Here is a 17,538-nt window from a genome sequence, read left to right as displayed (position 1 = left end):
AAGTCAGCTATAGGCCCCAGAACAAAATAATTGTACATTCTTTTAAATCTCATGTGATTGTGTGGTAAGGACTTGTTTCCATTATCTGCACCAGGTTTTATGATAAAGAAATTCAGCTTCTTCGTGAAAAGTCATCCCCTAAAATACTGTGAGTCATGAGATGATAGTGTCAAACCAGCAGTTTATTGTGCAGCAAACACCCACATCCTGAACTCTCTCTGATCTCTGCTACATCAGCTCAGCGCTAATTAACACAATGTAGGAATCCATGGCTACATGGGAGAGAAGCAGCAGGCAGGATAACATACAGGGACACAAGCAACTGAATATGTTTCAGAGCCATTGCTTTTCCTAGGAGGTTATCCTGAGGTCCAAGCCCCAGGGTGGGGACAGATCATCTTCACTTATTCCTCCTCCTCCCAAAATAGTGCCTGTAAGCAGCAGGATAGCCATGGTTAAGAGCATACTGTTCACACAGGTAGAAGTCCTCACAGATCTCCCTCTGACGTTCCTGAGGTGCCTTATTACGTTCCCTGATCCTGCAAAAAAAAAAAAAATTAGGAGTGTTATCTTAAATATCTGTATATGGCCCTTCTCTGCCTTACCAGGTCTAAGGGTCCATCCCAGCCTCTACTACCAAGACCATGGCATACCAGTGTTCACCGTACCCAGGGTACCAACGTGACTACAGCAGGTATGGTTGCCTCCCTATGTAACCTTTTACTTCATGGCTAAGTAGGGTGGTGGGGATAAGAGGGTGGTTCCTGTCTCAGCCTGTTGCTGCAGGAATAGTCCCCCAGTCTGATCCCTCCAGCTCTTCTGCTCTTCCCTAACCCCAAACATGAAAAAAGGAGAGCAAGAAGCTTCCTGCTAAGGGCTACCTGATACTGCTGACAGGGTTTCCCTTCTGTATCTCAGCCCTTATTTTCACAAGCCCTGCGTAAGATGTAAAACTGCCTGTATCTGCATTCTATAGATGAGGAAAAGAAGCCCACCAAAGGCTTTGCAATTTAGAAAAAGTTATGCAAATTCTTCACAAATCTTGAGGACTGGAACAAGATCTCAAACTGAGCTTCCCTTCTGGATGGCCCACACTGATTCCTCCTCCTTTTGCTACTCCTTCCTTCAGACAAATTTAAAAAGAACTCTTCCAGTGCAGAACTTGCCCCTGAATGCACAGACCCACTCTACTTTCTGAGAGGTGTTCAGGAACCATGTGGACATAGCACTGAGCTACATGGTTAGTGGGCATGGTAGGAATGGGCTGATGGTTGGGCTAGATTACCCAGTGATCTTTTTCAACCTTAATGATTCTATGGTTCTCCCAGGGTTGGCTCAAGCAGAGAGAGGGGCCGAGGCTTCTGAGGAGTCACTGTGACTTCTCCCCTGGTACCAGCCTATGACTGGCAAAGACATACCTCTCCATGCTCCCACCCTCAGTGTTCTGATGCCATAACGTACCTCTCCTGAAGAACAGCTCTTAGTCCTGTGTCATCTCGTATGAAGCCATTGGCCCTTTGCCTGTTAAGGAAGGGGTCTGGAGAAGGCAAGAGGTGGTTCAGAGTAGATAAACACTTTTAGCAAGACCTGATTTCCACAAAGGCCTCTCCCACATTTGTGACAGTCTCCTTGTCTGCCCTCCCACACACCGTGAGACCCAGGACCTACTAATATTTCCTCCTGCTGGCTCATTGACAAGCTCTCCCTCTGCAAATGCAACCTCTATGGAAGCACACATGCTGCTTTTGTCCTCCTGTTACTCAAGCCACGCTGGGGAAAACTGCTGCCATAGCCCTCTCTGACTGGGTGGAACTGGAACAAGAGGTAGGTGCCAAGTGGCACAGATGGCACAGACCAAGGGGAGGTCTGGGCACACGCAGTAGAATTAGCAGAATTGTAAAGCTATGATGGAAAACAGGAAGGGCCTGAATAAGTTTATCTGCCTCCAAGGTTAGGCAATCACAGTGCAAAGGTCTCTGCGGAAATTTTGAAGCGAGGGGCCTGAAAGTGCCTTCTGTCCTTGTTGAGGAACAGCACAGTCCTACTGTAGCATGGAGGAGTCTTTGGCTTTGGCTCCCACTTGTGTTTCTGACTAGCTGCTTTGTGAAGTCATTCTCCCAGATGGTTTAGTTTCTTTTTAGCTTTGAACTCTCTGCTCGTTCCTAAGTGATTCTCCACCCTCACATGATTCTCCTGTGACACTAACTCCTTCTTCCAGAACAAGGATCCCTCCTGCCCACACATCCCACCTACTTCTTCCAAGGTGCAGAGAGTTGTGTTCTCCCCATCCTTGCATAGGGACAACCCATATTACTGGCTTCTGCAGTACCCTCCTGAGCTTTTTGAGCAATATCCTTTTCTGGTACCATTCAACCTGGTTTACGTACATGCAGCAGGGATCTATACTCATGACTGTGTTTTCCAGTTTTCATTATATTCATTGGAAAGCACAGCAGTTGCAATTGTGCCCTAACATGTGAATTCCATTTTAATCTTCTTCCTATTTATCCTGACACTCTGTAACCCATTAAATTTAGTATCCCTGGACCGAGAGGTTCTGTCTAGTTAATCTCCACAGTAAAGTACAAGAAAATGGCCTTGGAGATGCCTGTAGTGCACTTTGAGTTCAAGAAAATAGTAAAGCAGTCTTACTGAGATACTCATGGGATTCCATGCTCTCATGGGACTCTGGGGAAAGAAAGAGTACATGTGTAAGTCACATGGAATTCAGTCTTTTACACACCATAGACCAGAAGAAGACATCTACAGGGTTGAAGGTGAATATAATACATCAGAACAGACCCAAAGATGTCTGCAGCATTGGAGTCATTGCTCCATCCAGTAAAAGAAGCTCACCTACCATAGCAAGTAGCGGCCATGACCGAGACGGCCAGGAGCACAAGGACGACGAGAGAACGCATTGTGCAAGGACTCTCTCACTCTGACTCTTGCTGTGCCTCACTCGCTTTCCACTGAATGCAGACAGAGGTCCTGCAAAATTAGCAGTGGAATGTTTATTATGAAAACAGATCCAGGAGGGATGAAAGAACCTGGGGAACGCAACTGCTGGTTTGTACACACACTATATGGAGTCATTACAACACAGCTTCTATTAGCAGATTGAGTCAGGCTTCAGTAAGGAGGAGGCTTACCCCTTCCTCTCTTGATTTAGGGACAGATGCCATAATTCACGGGCAAGCATGTCCCAGCACTCCACACTCAGGAACCTGGCCGCAAGTGGAAGGAATTCCAGGAGCTGCCAGGGGCCTGCAGGGAGAGGCGTGTGCTGATCCCAAATGTACGTGTTTGTCTTTCATATTTTACTTTTGATCCGCTCTCTTTGCCCTTGCCATTTTCTGTCTGGATAAATAGAGCCCAGACTGTCCTGGCAGCTCTGCTGAGGGAGATATAGGGAATAAGGCACCAGGCACTTCCCCTACGCTCAGACCTCCCTTCCTCCAGCTGGTCCCAATGCCCTCCCAGCCTGAAGGATGCTGAAGCAAGAAGTCAGCACTGATGCCCCTTCCCATCTCCTCCTTTACTGCTCCAGGAGTATCACTGCAAACAGTGATATATAGAAGAATTCCTTCTGCTGAAAGGACCGTGAGATTTGAAACAACAGCAGCAGCACCTAGAGTGCTATCTCAGCAGGTCTTCACTGTGGTCCTACACTGCTCTTCCAGCCCAAGGGTCAACATCTTTCTGAAAGGAGATGTGTTTCAGGACTGCTGCCTCTGCTCTGCCACCAGCAGCCTTTGTCCCATTGGATACCAAAGTCAGAAGTCATAGAATCATAGAATTGTTTGAGTTAGAAGGGACCTTTAAAAGCCATCTGGTCCAACTCCCCTGCAATGAACAGGGCCACTACAGCTAAGTCAGGGTGCTCAGAGCCCCTCCAGCCTGACTTTGAATGTTGCCAGGGATGAGGCATCCATCACCTCTCTGGGTGGCCAGTGGAAGACTTTTCAGACAGGACTAATGTCCCAGGCCAGCAGTCTCTGGGAGCATTACTTCACCTGCTAGCATCAAAGGAGCATGTCTGGGACCAATGTTATGGGCAGCAGTGATGGACGTAAGGTGGCAGTTTGACTTTCCAGCTCTTTGGTACAATAAGAGGGAATTAAATGGGAGGGGGCAGGGAGGGTAGTTGTTACAGAGATGGCTGTTGGATGAAAAGCAAAGGGGAGTAGTTACTAGAGGCAAGGCAGTGAGGAGAGGTGGGTACTCAGTGACTGCCAGCACTCCCATGGCAGCAGTGGGGCTGGGACTATGCAAACTGCAAAGTGCAGCTCAGTCCCCCACCATCAGCGCCCTCTATATCATCCACATCATGCCCATTCGGTGCTCAGCCTTAAATCAGGGTGAACACCAGGCTGTGCTGTAACTAAAAGAAATCTGCTCTAGGAGAACTGAGACTTGCCTGCTGTCCCTGTGCCTCGCCACTCTGGTCTCTTTAAGGGAATTCTCTGCTCTAGGATTGTTTGCATTCCTTGGAGCCCAGGGTTTTTGAGTTAGTGCTGAATGTGGATTTTGTAGGTTTCCTGAATGTTTTGTACAGTCTGGCAGGTCTGGGAACTGCCAAGAAATATGGGCTTGAGGGACAGAACTTAGCAGGAGAACTGTGGGGCACAGGGAAGAAGGTACTGAGAGTACTTTGGAATGAAAGTGATGCTACAGAGTGGGAAACTCCAACAGACTTTCCAGCCAAACTGTCTTTATTTATCTACCTTTACTCAGGGCAGAGCCCTCTACTCTCTGGAATACTCCACTACAATTTCAGAAACTCACAGATCCCTGGAGTATCGCAAGCGTGAATGCGCAGGAGAAATGCTGCAAACATCCTTTAACTCAAATGTTTAATTTTTCTCCACAGCAGCAAAGCATTTTCCAAGGGATCAATGAACATTCTGGCTCTATACCAATAACTTGACTTCAGGGAGCATTTTACCCTGGAAAGAATGATCTCCTGTTCACTCCACCTGCACCCTGGATTTTCCAGCACACACCTCCCCTCCCCAGCATCACTGTGCTGCCCCACATGTAATACATCATGTGGCACAGCGAGCCAAATCTCCTTGCTTTCTAGTAGCATCCACTGGTTAGAACTACTGAAAGAGAAGGTGAGATGAATTGCCAGCAAATGCCTGAGGGATTTCCACAGTTCCCCCAAAAAGGGATATTCAGAAAAGCAGCCCTCTGTCCCGTTTCCTGCTGAAATGGAGAATCACAGTTTTACACAAGACGCAGCAACCACTCCTAGCAGTTTGCAGCTGTGAAGCCTCAGAAAGGCATTATAGCAAGCAGCCATCCAGGCAAAGCGAGGCAGTCCTAGCATACTCACAGAGCCGTTCTTTCCAGCCAGCCTGTAACTCGTCCAAGGGGCAGCTCTTCCAGCGTCCTGGGCCCTGCATGGAAAAAGAAGGGCCTTTTATTTATTAGCATTGATGAGTGACTCCTCCCCCTTCTGTTTCCCACTCTCGATCCACCCTCAAGCTTCCACCTTCTCAGTCAAAACACCTTCAGCCCTCAGCCAGGAAATAAAAACTTCAAGCCAATAGGGAGAGGAGGGAACCAGAGCAGGCACTGAGGGTGAGGGAGGCACAGCCCAGGCTGCCTTTCTGTGCCCATAAACAGAAGTCTGAGGAGAAGCTCAGTCTCCCCCTTTCCTATGCCCACCCTGAGCAAAACCATGCTCCTGGCCAGGGCATCTGCTGATCCATAGGGAGCAGGAGGCCTTCTCCCATCTCCTTTCATGCTCCTTTTGCAGCTGGTACCCCCTCCTCCAGACCCACAACAGAGCTAGACAAGCCATTGGACAACCCAGGATGTGTGCTGGCTGGGTTGGGATACTGGAGTCCTGGGCTCCTGGCTCTGTCCACACACCCAAGATACCCAGGTCATGTGCACCACACCAGGCTGCTGAGCCTATGCACAAACCCACGCCAGCAGTACTCTAGATCAGCCAAGCTCTATATCTCTCCTGTGCTGAGGACTCCATGTCTGGACACTGTACTCAGGTGAGGTCTCACCAGCACAGAGCAGAGGGGCGGGATCACCTCCCTCACCCTGCTGGCTATGCTACTTTTGATGCAGCCCAGCCCGCGGTTGGCTTTCTGGGCTGTGCAGGCACACTGCTGTCTCCAGTTTTGACTGTGGAAAGTTCAGATCTGTCTGTGGCACAATGGTACCACATTATGTGTGCCCTTGCACAAGCAGATCTTGGCATTTGGAGACTGAGAACAGAAACCTGACATGGAAATTCCTGGTTTGGAATCATGCCATTACTGCTACAGACAGCTTGCAGAGCATTAGGGTGATACAGGAAGGAAAGCTCTGCCCTGATCTCTGAAATGTCAGATGAAGGCTGGAGCTCTGTCTTCTTATTTAATTCCTGCCAGTACTAGGGAGAAGGAGTAAAATGTTCCCTGGATATCCTGAGGGTATTGGAGTCATTGTCACAAACCACCTTTGAAAAGCAGTGGAAAGAGCAGAACATCTCTTGTGCTCCTTCTACTGCCTCTCAGGTACTGCTGAATATTCAGCCCTGTGCTACACAGAACCCTGAGGGAAACTGAGGCATAAAAGGTCTGATTGTTCTCATCTATATTGATATCTGAATAGCTTTGGCCACAGTCCCATCTGGCACTTTATTAGTTAAATCAGATAAGATGGGCGTTGAAGTCAAAATTGTGAGACAAATAGGACAGAAGTTTGAGCAGTGGAAAGGAGAAATGTTGAGAAACTGCCATCTGAGTTCATCTTTGAATTATCTTAACTGAATATTTCCACTAATGACTGCTCAGAAGGGGAATACTTGCTGAGAAGGCTAGCTGATAACACAAAGTAATAAGGGAATATCAGTGAAAGGGATGACTGAGAGTTCCTACAGAAGGAGAGGAGAAAAAGGCTGTTTTGAAAACAAAGAAGGAAAGGAAAGGAACAGCTCATTGAGCTCAATGAAAAGATAGACTTTGTTTTCTATGAATGTGCAATAAGCACTAGGAAGGTAGAATTATTTAAGCTACTCTGATTGCCCAGCTCATGCCTCTAGGAAGGCTTTGGCATTTGCTGAGCACCACATCAGGGAAATAAACTCCACCAGCTCTGTTGTGTTCATGGCATTTCAAACATGGTTTCCAAACCCAGGTTGTCCAGAGTACCAAAAACTGAACTCACTGATCTGGACAGCCCTTTCCAAGCTCACTCCCATGTTTCAGGATGTAAGTTAGTCAGCCACCACGTGGGCTACGGCTTAGTGATTTCTCAACGTGATAAACAAGTGCTTTTTGGAACAACTAGTTCTACAGCACATGAGAAAACAAGACTTTATTTTTACTTTTTCATTTAGTCCTAAGTAATGCCTAGGAATAGATCCAAGGAGCAAGTATAATTCAGCCACTAAGTAATAGTGTCTGAGTATCCACAATATAATTAAAGTCAACAACCTCATGAAATGAATCGTGCTAAAAACTAGCATACTGACACTAAGCTTTAGAAAGAGGGATGATTTTTAAACACAGAAGCTAGTCAGAAGAGTATGAAATAAAAATAAATGGAACACATTTCAGACATTTAAAGAACTTGATATCCGTATCTGAATGTGTGCTAGTTTTGGCAACAAACTCACTCCACTACCCGATATTAACCCTACAGCTAATTCAAAAATCCGTTGTTCAACCTGGGAAAAACACAGATTTAAACTTTTCAAAACTAGATTTAAAAATTCTCAAAGACTAAAAGAAATGGTGTACACATAAACCAGAGAAATTTAGTTTTACAGTGAACAAACAAAAAAATTATTTCAAAATAATCAAAATGATTCATTTCCCTTTCAGTGGTAGGGATAAAGGAGTAATTTCATAAGAAGTAAGCTTTGTTGTTTTTTTTTTTTCCTTAAAATATTTGAATACATATCTTTGAAATCAGTTTCTACCTTTCCCCTGAGAAGAATTTTGCCACCAGCTTTACAACTTTGTGCAAAAAGAAGATTATAGTGGGAAAATACCTACTAGTTCTAATTGACATTTGTTCTAACAAAGCAAATATGCCATGTACAGTCGTAGGAGTATTTTAGAAACTAACACCTGAAGTTTATAAGTAGTGTCAGTCTCGTATGGAGAAGGACAAAGATCCCCATGCCAGCTCATAGTTATTTTCTTTCGTGCTTCCTCAGAAGTTTTAGACCAAGATGCACTTTAGAAATTCCCTTTTCTATGCTGCATGACTTTCAGTGAGTTTGCCCAGAAACATACATGGAATGCATTTTCATATTCAAACTGACTGCTTGCTCAGTAGTCCAGTGCCAAGGAGTAGGACTGAAGTTAAATGTCATGAAAAGACCAGAACCTTCCTCTCTGATCAAATCCAGAGGTAAAATGATCATTCTTCCTTCACTTGCTGTGTTCTACAGAACCTGGGCTTGTATCCCCATCAGCCACTTTCATAAAAAGAGGTTTCCGATTTGTGAGCTGTAAGGCTTCTTTGGTTGATTGGTTGGTTGATTGACAGATTGAGTTTTTTAGCTGCTGTATTCTGATGTTGGTGGCTAATTTTTAATCTATTGTAATTCAGAGATTAGTGGCCAGGTATAAATTCACAGCCACTGTCTATGGAGTTGTGATCCTCGAAGTCACTCTTTGTAATCCATCAGACCTAAAAATGAAGCCCAGTGTCCTGGAAAAATCTCAAGCTGGATATGAAAACAGGAATGTTTGGGGTCAGCAGTACAGTTCAATGGGAAGTCATTACTTTCCATTTTTGTTTGCTGCTCAAGCCTTCAATTCCAATACATAGCACTCTCCATGAAATATCATTTATTTAGCTCAAATACCAACTCTTCATGTTTGGCCAGGACTTCCCAGAACAGCTGTATTTGCCTGAAACAATAAAAAAAATATTATTGGTAACGGGAAGTTCATAGCACAGAAGAGCAGGATTTCACAGAAGCCAGACCAAGGATATTTAATTCGTTGAAAAAAAAAGTAACCAAAGCGTTCAGGGCTAAAAGCTAACTCTATTGCTTCCTTTGGCTTCACCTCCACCCACCCACACACATCCACATAGACCAAGCCTATTTCTTCTACTGTCTGAGAAGGAAGGAAGAGAAAGGATATTGTTAATATTTGGATGTTGAAAAAATTGGCAGAGGCTCCTTTGCAGGGATTAAACAATACAAGTAACCAAAATTGCTTATACTTCCAGTATCCTATTAAAAACCAAACAAAGAAAAAGTTTGAAATCTGACTGTAAAAACAGAGCATATTTCTGGGTTGCACTCTTGTGGGAAAGGGGTGCAGAAATCACTCTTCCTTGTCCACTCCCAACCCTTTCACTTCACCACATGAACACAAAAATGTCCTGACGTGATTCATTCCTTGGGATCAGATGAGATTTGCCCACCATATTTCCTGTATAGACATGCAGAGTGATAAGAAAGCAGCTGCTGTTTCACTTAGCTCGTGTGGTAAATAAAAAAGAACAATACTGTGACTTTTTTAACCACTGATCTTAGATAGCGTGACAGTGAACTTAGATAGTGAACTTAGATCCAAAATCTGCCAGTCCTTATGAAGTCTAGATCAGACTGAAACATTTCTGTGCTGTCTTGAAATATTGAACCACTGAAATATTTACAAGCACCACTGTTTCTTTGTTCTGTTTTAGATTCAGTACATATATAGCGTCATAAATTTTGTCTTTAGTAAGTAAATAACATTTTCTGTGGCATACCAAGCCCTGATCTTGGGCTCTGTTTGTTGTCAGGAGCTGATAGGCTTCAAAGGAAGATTGGAGGACTGGAGGGAAATGTGTGATACCAGCTAATTGTAAAATAATGTTTGTGGTGAGAAGAAAGACTTTCTTATCTCTTGAAGCATTAAGTCTGATTCTTCTTATCTTCTGGTGCATAACTACAAATGATATTAATGTTCCTAACATCACATACCTGCCAAGTCACTGGACTAGATGACCTTCAATAATAATGAATTTCACACACTAATTATACTCTCTTTGGAGATATATTTTTTGTTTATTAAATCTGACATCCAATTATTTTTATAAAGAAACATTGTTCTCATAAAACAGGAAATAATTTTGAAAGGAGAACAAAAGATAGATCAATTTTTATTGCTTTTGAATTTGTTTTCTCTTCTTCATGAAATGGCACAGGATCCAAAATTCATTGCTTTACCAGGGATAATGACTTTATCACTAGAAGCCATAACTTCCTTTACACATAGAAGAAGCAATGGGATTGGTACGAATGGAAGGAGAGCTCTGGATGTGGAAGCATTTGGGAAAAAGGCAGAAGAAGGGCTACAAGAGCAAGCACATAGTGATGGTACCTTGATTAGGAGATTGTTAAGTTCCCAGCACAAAATCAAATAATTAGAGATCATGGTGCTATGAAAAAGAATGCAAATGAACCATAACATACGTAGATGAGGAGACAAAAAACAGTAAGATGTAATGATACTCAGAGGTGGGAAAAGATGTAGAGACGAAAGACCACAAATATTGTCAGTTCCTGAGGGATGTTGAAAATGTGTCTAAAATGAGCATGTAGTTATCAAACTATGAAAAACCCAGATGACATAATGAAGACTGTAGAGCCTGTGCCCTGCATTCTATGTCACTGCAAGGAAACCAAACATTATGAACAAATGTGTCCTGCTGTTTGTGACTATGTGGTTATGAGTATTTGTCTGAATGAACGAAATCAGTGTAGTTTGAAACAAAGCCTTGCCTTTCTATAGTGTCTCATACTGACTTCTGTTACTCCACTACTGCAACTTCATTCAGTACAAATTGAGGTACCAAAATGTACTATGCTGACATTTTATATCTTCAGTATGAAAAAGTCTTCTTCCAAAAGCATCTCATGCCATTGTGCAGCTTTGGCAGTGGTCTATGGGGTAAGAAACTTTCCTCAGAGCTCTTCTCTCTTTGACTCAGAGCTTTTTCCTCTTTGTAGCCAGATGCCATGGGCAAATCCAGATCAGACATACAAGAAGAGCACCAGTGCTGCAGGTATAAGGCGACATTCTTGGACTCAGCCTTCTCCCTCACTTGTCTTGGTCAACATTGGTTCACCGTGCTGACATTAATCACCCATTTTTCTCACTGTATGTGATAAAGGATGGCATTTTAAGATTCAGTAGCAGAACCAAAATCACTAGAGGTTTTTCCTTAATAGGACTTTTCGTTAAAGACTTTCACCAACAAAGAGAATTTGTCCTTCTTGGGCCTTTAAATAAACAGTTTTTTTTTCCCCTTTGTTCTACTAATGGGTTCCATAGGCGATACTTCCTGGCTCCTACTAAGCTGTATTCATTGAGATTTCTACCTATACAGGCTCCTTCTTACAGCCACATTTACACTGGAATGTGATGTTCTGTGTTTACCAGTAAGATATACCAGATGAGTCATATGTTCAGTATTCACAAGCATTTATGACACTGATGGCTGGCTAAGCCTAAGATTAGTGAGGATGTAATTTAATTTTCCTAAAGCAGATATTGCATGAGAGCCTCTGTTGTGTATATATTATTTACCAAACATCCGTAGACATCTGTAGAATGAGCCTTCTCCCATACTTGTCCAGCCATGAGGTTCAATTAATCCAAGTGCAAGGTCTTCCACCTGGGTTGTGGCATCCCCCACTACCAGTACAAGCTGGGGGATGAAAGTACAGAGCAGAGTCCTGCCGAAAAGGACGTGGGAGTACTGGTGGATGGCAGCTGGACATGAGCCAGCAGTGTGCCCTCGCAGCCCAGAAAGCCACCCGTACCCTGGGCTGCAATGAAAGGAGCATGGTCAGCAAGGCAAGAGAGGTGACCCTGCCCCTCTGCTCTGCGCTGGTGAGACCTCACCTGAGTACAGTGTTCAAAAAGTGAAGTCCTCAGTACGGGAGAGACATGGACCTGATGGAGCACATCCAGAGAAGGGCCACAGAAATGATCCAATGGATGGAACACCTTCCTATGAGGACAGGCCAAGGGAGCTAGGGCTGTTCAGCATGGAAAAAAGAAGGCTACAGGGAGATCTGAGAGCAGCCTTTCGGTATCTAATGGGGATCTGTAAGAAGGAAGGGGACAGACTCTTTAAAAAAAAAAGTTTTTTACAGTTAGGGTGGTGAGGCACTGGCACAGGTTGCCCAGAGAGGCAGTAGATGCCTCATCCCCAGAGACACCCAAGGTCAGGCTGTGGGGACTCTTAGCACCCTAATCGAGCTACAGTGTCCTTGTTCACTGCAGGGGAAGTGGACTAATGACTATAAAAGGTCCCTTCCAACTCAAACGATTCTATCATTCTATGATCTACCTGTCACTTTAACTCTTTGAGGCAGGCACCTGTCTTTCTCAATAATCGTTTCATTAGTGAACCTTCTGGATCACCCAATCAATAAAAAAATACTCTCTAGATCTTAGAAAGACCTTTGTCTGTTTTGAGACCTAAGCATCCACCTGAAATGAACAGCTAACTCCAGTAAGGTCTGCAGTCAAATGAGTTTCTCCCAGACAATCCCCCAAGGGCTTCATGAACAGTAAAATCTTGTTTGTGCTGAGTTCTGTACAAGCCTCAGAAGGGAGAGATGTGTAGTTAGTTACGTGCCTGTCCTTGTTCCTCCACAGAAGATGCCTGTATGGCAAGAGCACTTTCCTCAGCCAAGAACCCTCTTATCACCACTTGGTCTCCCAAGCCTTGAGCTTGGTGATGACAGATGATGATATGCAGGTGTCCCAAAGTTCACCTTCTTCTTCATCCCCTGGAGCTCTTTTCTGTGTTAACTGATATCTCTGCCCACCTATGTGCTATCAGTACAGTGATAATCTGTTGCTCTACTCCAGTAACGTATCACAGATGCTGGGCTGCTACACAGAAACCAGCTGAAGTCTCTGTACCCTGGTGCCCCTCTCAGGACTCTGCCATCTCCATGTTTGTGAGCATTTTGAGGCAGATGGCATTTCTGTTTCTCCCAGCCCTGTCCTCTGTGCTGTTAGTTGGGAGTATCTTCTTCCTTTCCTAGCCACCTGTGAATTCTCTGAGTGGATGGTGGGGCTGGGAGAAAACCAGCAGAGGAAAGTGTTCATCTGGAAACAAAGCCCCCTCCTACATATGCTTCCCAAACCTGGCGTGTCTCTGCCTGTCAAAGGGAAATTCACAGAGACAGATTTAATACATCAAAAATAAACAAACCAGTGCCAAGCCTTAGGCTTGGTTGTCACAGCTAGGAATAGCAGCCGGCCAATTTGAGGGCTTTGGGTTTGTGTGCGTGATGGGTTCCCAGCACAAGGACAGACAGTCAGGTTAAGCCCAACCCAAATGAAAACAAACACCCCTGCCTGGATATTCAAAAAGTAGGCACAGGGATGCCAGAGAGCTTGGCACCTTGCAAGGCACTGGGAGGTAAGGAGGTGAAGGTGTGTTATGGTTGGAACCACTGCTCTCTGACATAACAAAGCTAATGGTGTGGCTTTTGGACTTTTCTTCTCTGCCCAACACGTAGTTTCACTAAACCAGTTCCAGGATTCACAGACCAAGCAGAAGTGTATTTGTGAACAGGGTCCTCATGGTGAGGCAAAAAATCCATTCCCTTGTGTTGCTAGATGTTGCTTCACCATCTGTGGGAAGAAGGGTGTCTGGTGGATTCTCATTCCCAGTTTGCCTGTGATATTTCTAGAAGGGAGTGCCTGGAGCACATGCATTGTGGTAGGCACTTCCCTCGGGAGCAGCAGGGTTGTGGATGGGACACCAATGCCTCTAGCATAAGGGATGGGCAAAGAGAGAAATAAACTCATAGCCAGAGTCCAAAGGCCTGCCCCTCACAAAAAAGGTGGGGAGTGAGAAGGGAGAGGGATGCAGGTACACTCTGTTCCATCCTTAGGGTCTGTGAAGGTTTGCGTAGTTGTTTGCACCCATGAAAGTCTCCATGCCAAAAAGAGAAGGCAGAAAGACAGGAGAGAGGTTTTGGATACTGAGGACAGCCCTGCTGTGTTTCTCAGGGTACCCTGCTCCTGTTTGCTTCTCTCAGGGAGGACAGCATCTTTCCAGAGTGCTTTGTATCTCTCTGCAGTGGTGGTCATTAGCAGATCACCAAGGATTCACTGTTTCAGTTCTAGGGAAGTGCAAGGTGAAATAGCTGGAAGACTCACTAGCTGTGGCAACATCCAGATACCCAAATGACAGAACAGGTATTTGGAAAGCGATAACCTTTTAAATATGCCATGATACAAGCGTTACTGTTTCAGTCATAACATCAGAAATACCCCAAATCTATTTGAAATGAACAGTCCCTTCCTTTCTACTGTGCTGATTATTGCCAAAGCTCTTGCCAAAGTTAAGTGTACCAGGCAGTGGATCATTCATGTTTCCATAGATCTTTTAAAATTCTCTGTATGTACAGATATTCTTTGAAAGACTGTCACTCCAGCTTAAGGAAATAGCATTTGGTAGTCACAGGGAGATGGAGAGTGAAGAGAAAGTCTGGCTGTGTGAATATCTGAGAAGGTCTGGCTAAGGATATCTGGATCCAGGAGATCTGGGTTCTCTTTCCAGTTCTGCCCACAGGCTTCCTTTATTATCTGGGGTAAGTTATTGTCTGTCTCTTCTGCTTTTCAGCCAAATAATAAAAGTAATTGGCCAAGAAAAATAAAATGGGAAGTCGTGAAATAGCCTAGGGTCAACACCCACACTGAATTCCAAAATGCCAAAGAATACTTAAAGCACAACAGATTTATACTGAAAATATCTATGTCTATATTTTAAAAAGCAATCTTTTGGGCATACGGCCCTGAATTACTCATGGATAAGAAAATAGATGAAGATTTTTTCTTGGGGTGACTATTCTGTTGGTTCCAGTCATTAATATCAACAACAGCAGGAAAATTGCAAGAGCCCATCCTAATCCCTTGATAGCTGAGTCGCAAACCCAGAGACTTGACATTTCTCTGCAGTTTCCCACAGACTGAGGAACAAGAAGTGAACAGCACCTATGTCTTCTGGTCCTGTGGAAGTAGTGATTAGTTATCCCAATCCTGTGCAAGAAATCACAGAAAGTGATACAACTAATCACTCAGCTGATAGATAAAGGGCAAGAAGTAATGCTGGTGATGCAGACATCGTACAGATTCACCTGATTCACCAAAGACTCCCTAACATGGTGAAGGAACAGGTATTTCAGCACAGCTTGCTGAACCTTTGAAGCATGGGACTTCCCTAGTTCTGTGCTCACCCATGAATTCAGGCTGTGGGTTGGATAGGCCTGGCTTTTCATCCTGCACATGGACATGGGAGGCTCCAGGGCTGCTGTGGAGCATAGATTTAAGGGCTTGAGCTCAGGTGAGAATCTGGGGAGAAGGACACCATGCTGCTCTGCAGCCATGGTACAGAAAGCAAGCAAACAGCTGCCATACCCAGAGGCTTGGTGCAAGAAGGCAGGCAGTAATTCAAGAGTCTTTCCTCTCAGCTGGAGAAATGTGCTGCTCTGCAGCTCAGGGGAACAGCCTGCCTGCCTAGATTTTTAGATATATTAGCAGTGAAGAAAGAAATTCAAAGAAGAGAACAAGTACTTTCTTCTTCATTGCACATCTGTGGCTTTGCAGGTTTTTCCACTGAAGTTTTCTTAGTGAATGAGCCAAAGTGGCTCACAGAGGAACTTGATTCACAGCCCCAGAAAAAAAAGCCCTGCTATGTTCTTCTCCCCATCATTATCAGCTCCCTGTGGTAACCATCCAGCACCTTCTACACTGACCCTTGCCTGTCCCTGACAGCATCACCCTCTGGTCAAGTCCCTTCCTCCTCCCACACCAACCTCTGGCTCTTCCCTGTCCAGCTCCTTCATGCTTCTGCAAACCACTTCCCCAGCTCCATCCGTCAGACTATATTTCCCCCTCTAGTGTCAACTGCCCCCACCTCCTTGTCAGCCCATGGGCTGCTGTTAGTGGTACTGAGGGGAAGTGTCCTGTGTAGAAGTACAGAGTGACTAAGCCCTGTGGTCTGTCCACCTGCTAGGAAGGGTTTTCTTCTGGTGTGACTACCTGGGTTTGTTGGTCCGGCTTCCTTCTGGACAAGCAGAGGTGTCAGCCCACTCTGCCTTTCCTCCTTTTATTATAAAGAAGATAACAGTCCTTACCGTAACTGAAATCTTCACTCCTCCTCTTCCAATCTCCAGGCTAGCCCAAGCACAGAAGGCAGAGTCATGTCCTCACCTTCAGGTTGTTCTGGCCCTTCTCCTGCTAACTAGACTCCCAGCAGCACAGAAGCCACTCATGACCAGGCACAGCACTCTACAACATGCTTTAGGTGCAGACATGTTTGGATTGAACTTCTAGGTTCTACCTAGATTGGAATTAAACCTACAGAGGCTTAATTCCCCTGCATTCAGCAATGTTCAGACTTTGGTTTGGGCCTATGCTACAAAAAAAGAGAGGAAACAAATTCTGTGCTCAAGGACAGGAATGAACAGAAACAGTGACTCCAGCAACTGAAACTGCACATATCATAGAATCACAGAATTATTAAGGTTGGAAAAGACCTCTAAGATCACCTATCCCAACCATCAGGCCATCCTCACCATGCCCCCTAACCATATCCCTCAGTGCTACATGCACACGGTTCTGGAACACCTCCAGGGATGGTGACTTTCTGGGAAGAAATTCTTCCTCATATCCATATCCAACCTGAACCTCCTCTGGTGCAACTTGAGGTCAACCGCTTTTGTCCTATTGCTACACCTGGAACAAGAGGCTGAACTCCACCTTGCTAAAACCTCTGTTCAGGTCATTGTACAAAGCGATAAGGTTTCCCCTGACCTTCCTCTTCTCCAGTCAACAGCCAGCTGTTGACTAATACCCCCATACGATACTGAATCTCCCCTTTCACCATCCTTGCCCAAGTTGATGAAAGCTTTACAGTGAGTGGGGAAATACTCCACCAATAAGCAGGGCACATTGAGGAAAGGGCTGTAGTAAGTGCCTGAGATAGCTGAGCAGTGCCATGAGGACCTGGCAGTTGCTTATCCCCAAGGAGGTTATGTGGGGATTGCTCATGGGACTCTGTCTTCAACTCTAAGAGACATTCATTTATTTCACACTAAGGAGTTCGGGTGGAGAAAACACAAAAATGTCAGTCCCCTCACTGAACCTCCAGGCTTTTTCAATGTTCTGCTCCCGGAGGCCCAAATCCTTTCTCAGAAAGGATGAATGTGAAGTTGCGTCACGGTGCAACCCAAATCCCCAGCAGTTCTCAAATGCTGACAGAGCCCAGCTTTCCCAGTTTTGCTGCTGGGCAGACTCAGCTGCTAGCTTAAATATTTTACAGATACTTTAGGTTCAGGCATTGCTGCAAAGCAGGGCCTTTCACACAGTGTCCTGCCCTCTGTTGATTTGCATCTAGCTCTTCCTCCTCCTGAAAGCTGGCCTAGTATCCGCAAGCAGCTCCAAACATCTGGCCCAAGTACGTCACAAACTCAAGTCAGAGATAATACAGCTGGGGCCCAAGCCCAAAATAAAACAACAAACAGAGATTGTCCCTCCATGA

General features: G+C 44.9%; 1 protein-coding gene across 1 annotated transcript; it reads right to left on the bottom strand.

Annotated features, from left to right (window-relative positions):
• Positions 1-161: 161 nt before the first annotated feature.
• MGP (matrix Gla protein) lies at positions 162-5,497 on the bottom strand. The gene is made up of 5 exons (XM_003202202.3): positions 5,342-5,497; positions 2,861-2,991; positions 2,653-2,688; positions 1,462-1,537; positions 162-539 (listed from the first exon to the last, which is right to left on the bottom strand). The coding sequence occupies exons 2-5, from the start codon at positions 2,919-2,921 to the stop codon at positions 401-403; spliced, it is 312 nt and encodes a 103-aa protein (XP_003202250.1). The 5' UTR covers positions 2,922-2,991; positions 5,342-5,497; the 3' UTR covers positions 162-400.
• Positions 5,498-17,538: the final 12,041 nt, after the last annotated feature.

This window comes from Meleagris gallopavo, chromosome 1, assembly GCF_905368555.1.
Source record: "Meleagris gallopavo chromosome 1, MGAL_WU_HG_1.1, whole genome shotgun sequence".
NCBI lineage: Eukaryota > Metazoa > Chordata > Aves > Galliformes > Phasianidae > Meleagris > Meleagris gallopavo.
This window is presented reverse-complemented; position numbering and strand designations above follow the sequence as displayed.

What these genes read in the sequence shown, in the direction of transcription:
- MGP (XM_003202202.3), bottom strand. Translation starts at nt 2,921, where the DNA reads ATGCGTTCTCTCGTCGTCCTTGTGCTCCTGGCCGTCTCGGTCATGGCC. An exon ending in GGAATCCCATGAGTATCTCA is followed by an intron (nt 1,538 to 2,652) that starts GTAAGACTGCTT and finishes TGCCTTCTCCAG; the next exon opens with ACCCCTTCCTTAACAGGCAA. An exon ending in AGAGCTGTTCTTCAGGAGAG is followed by an intron (nt 540 to 1,461) that starts GTACGTTATGGC and finishes TTTTTTTTGCAG; the next exon opens with GATCAGGGAACGTAATAAGG.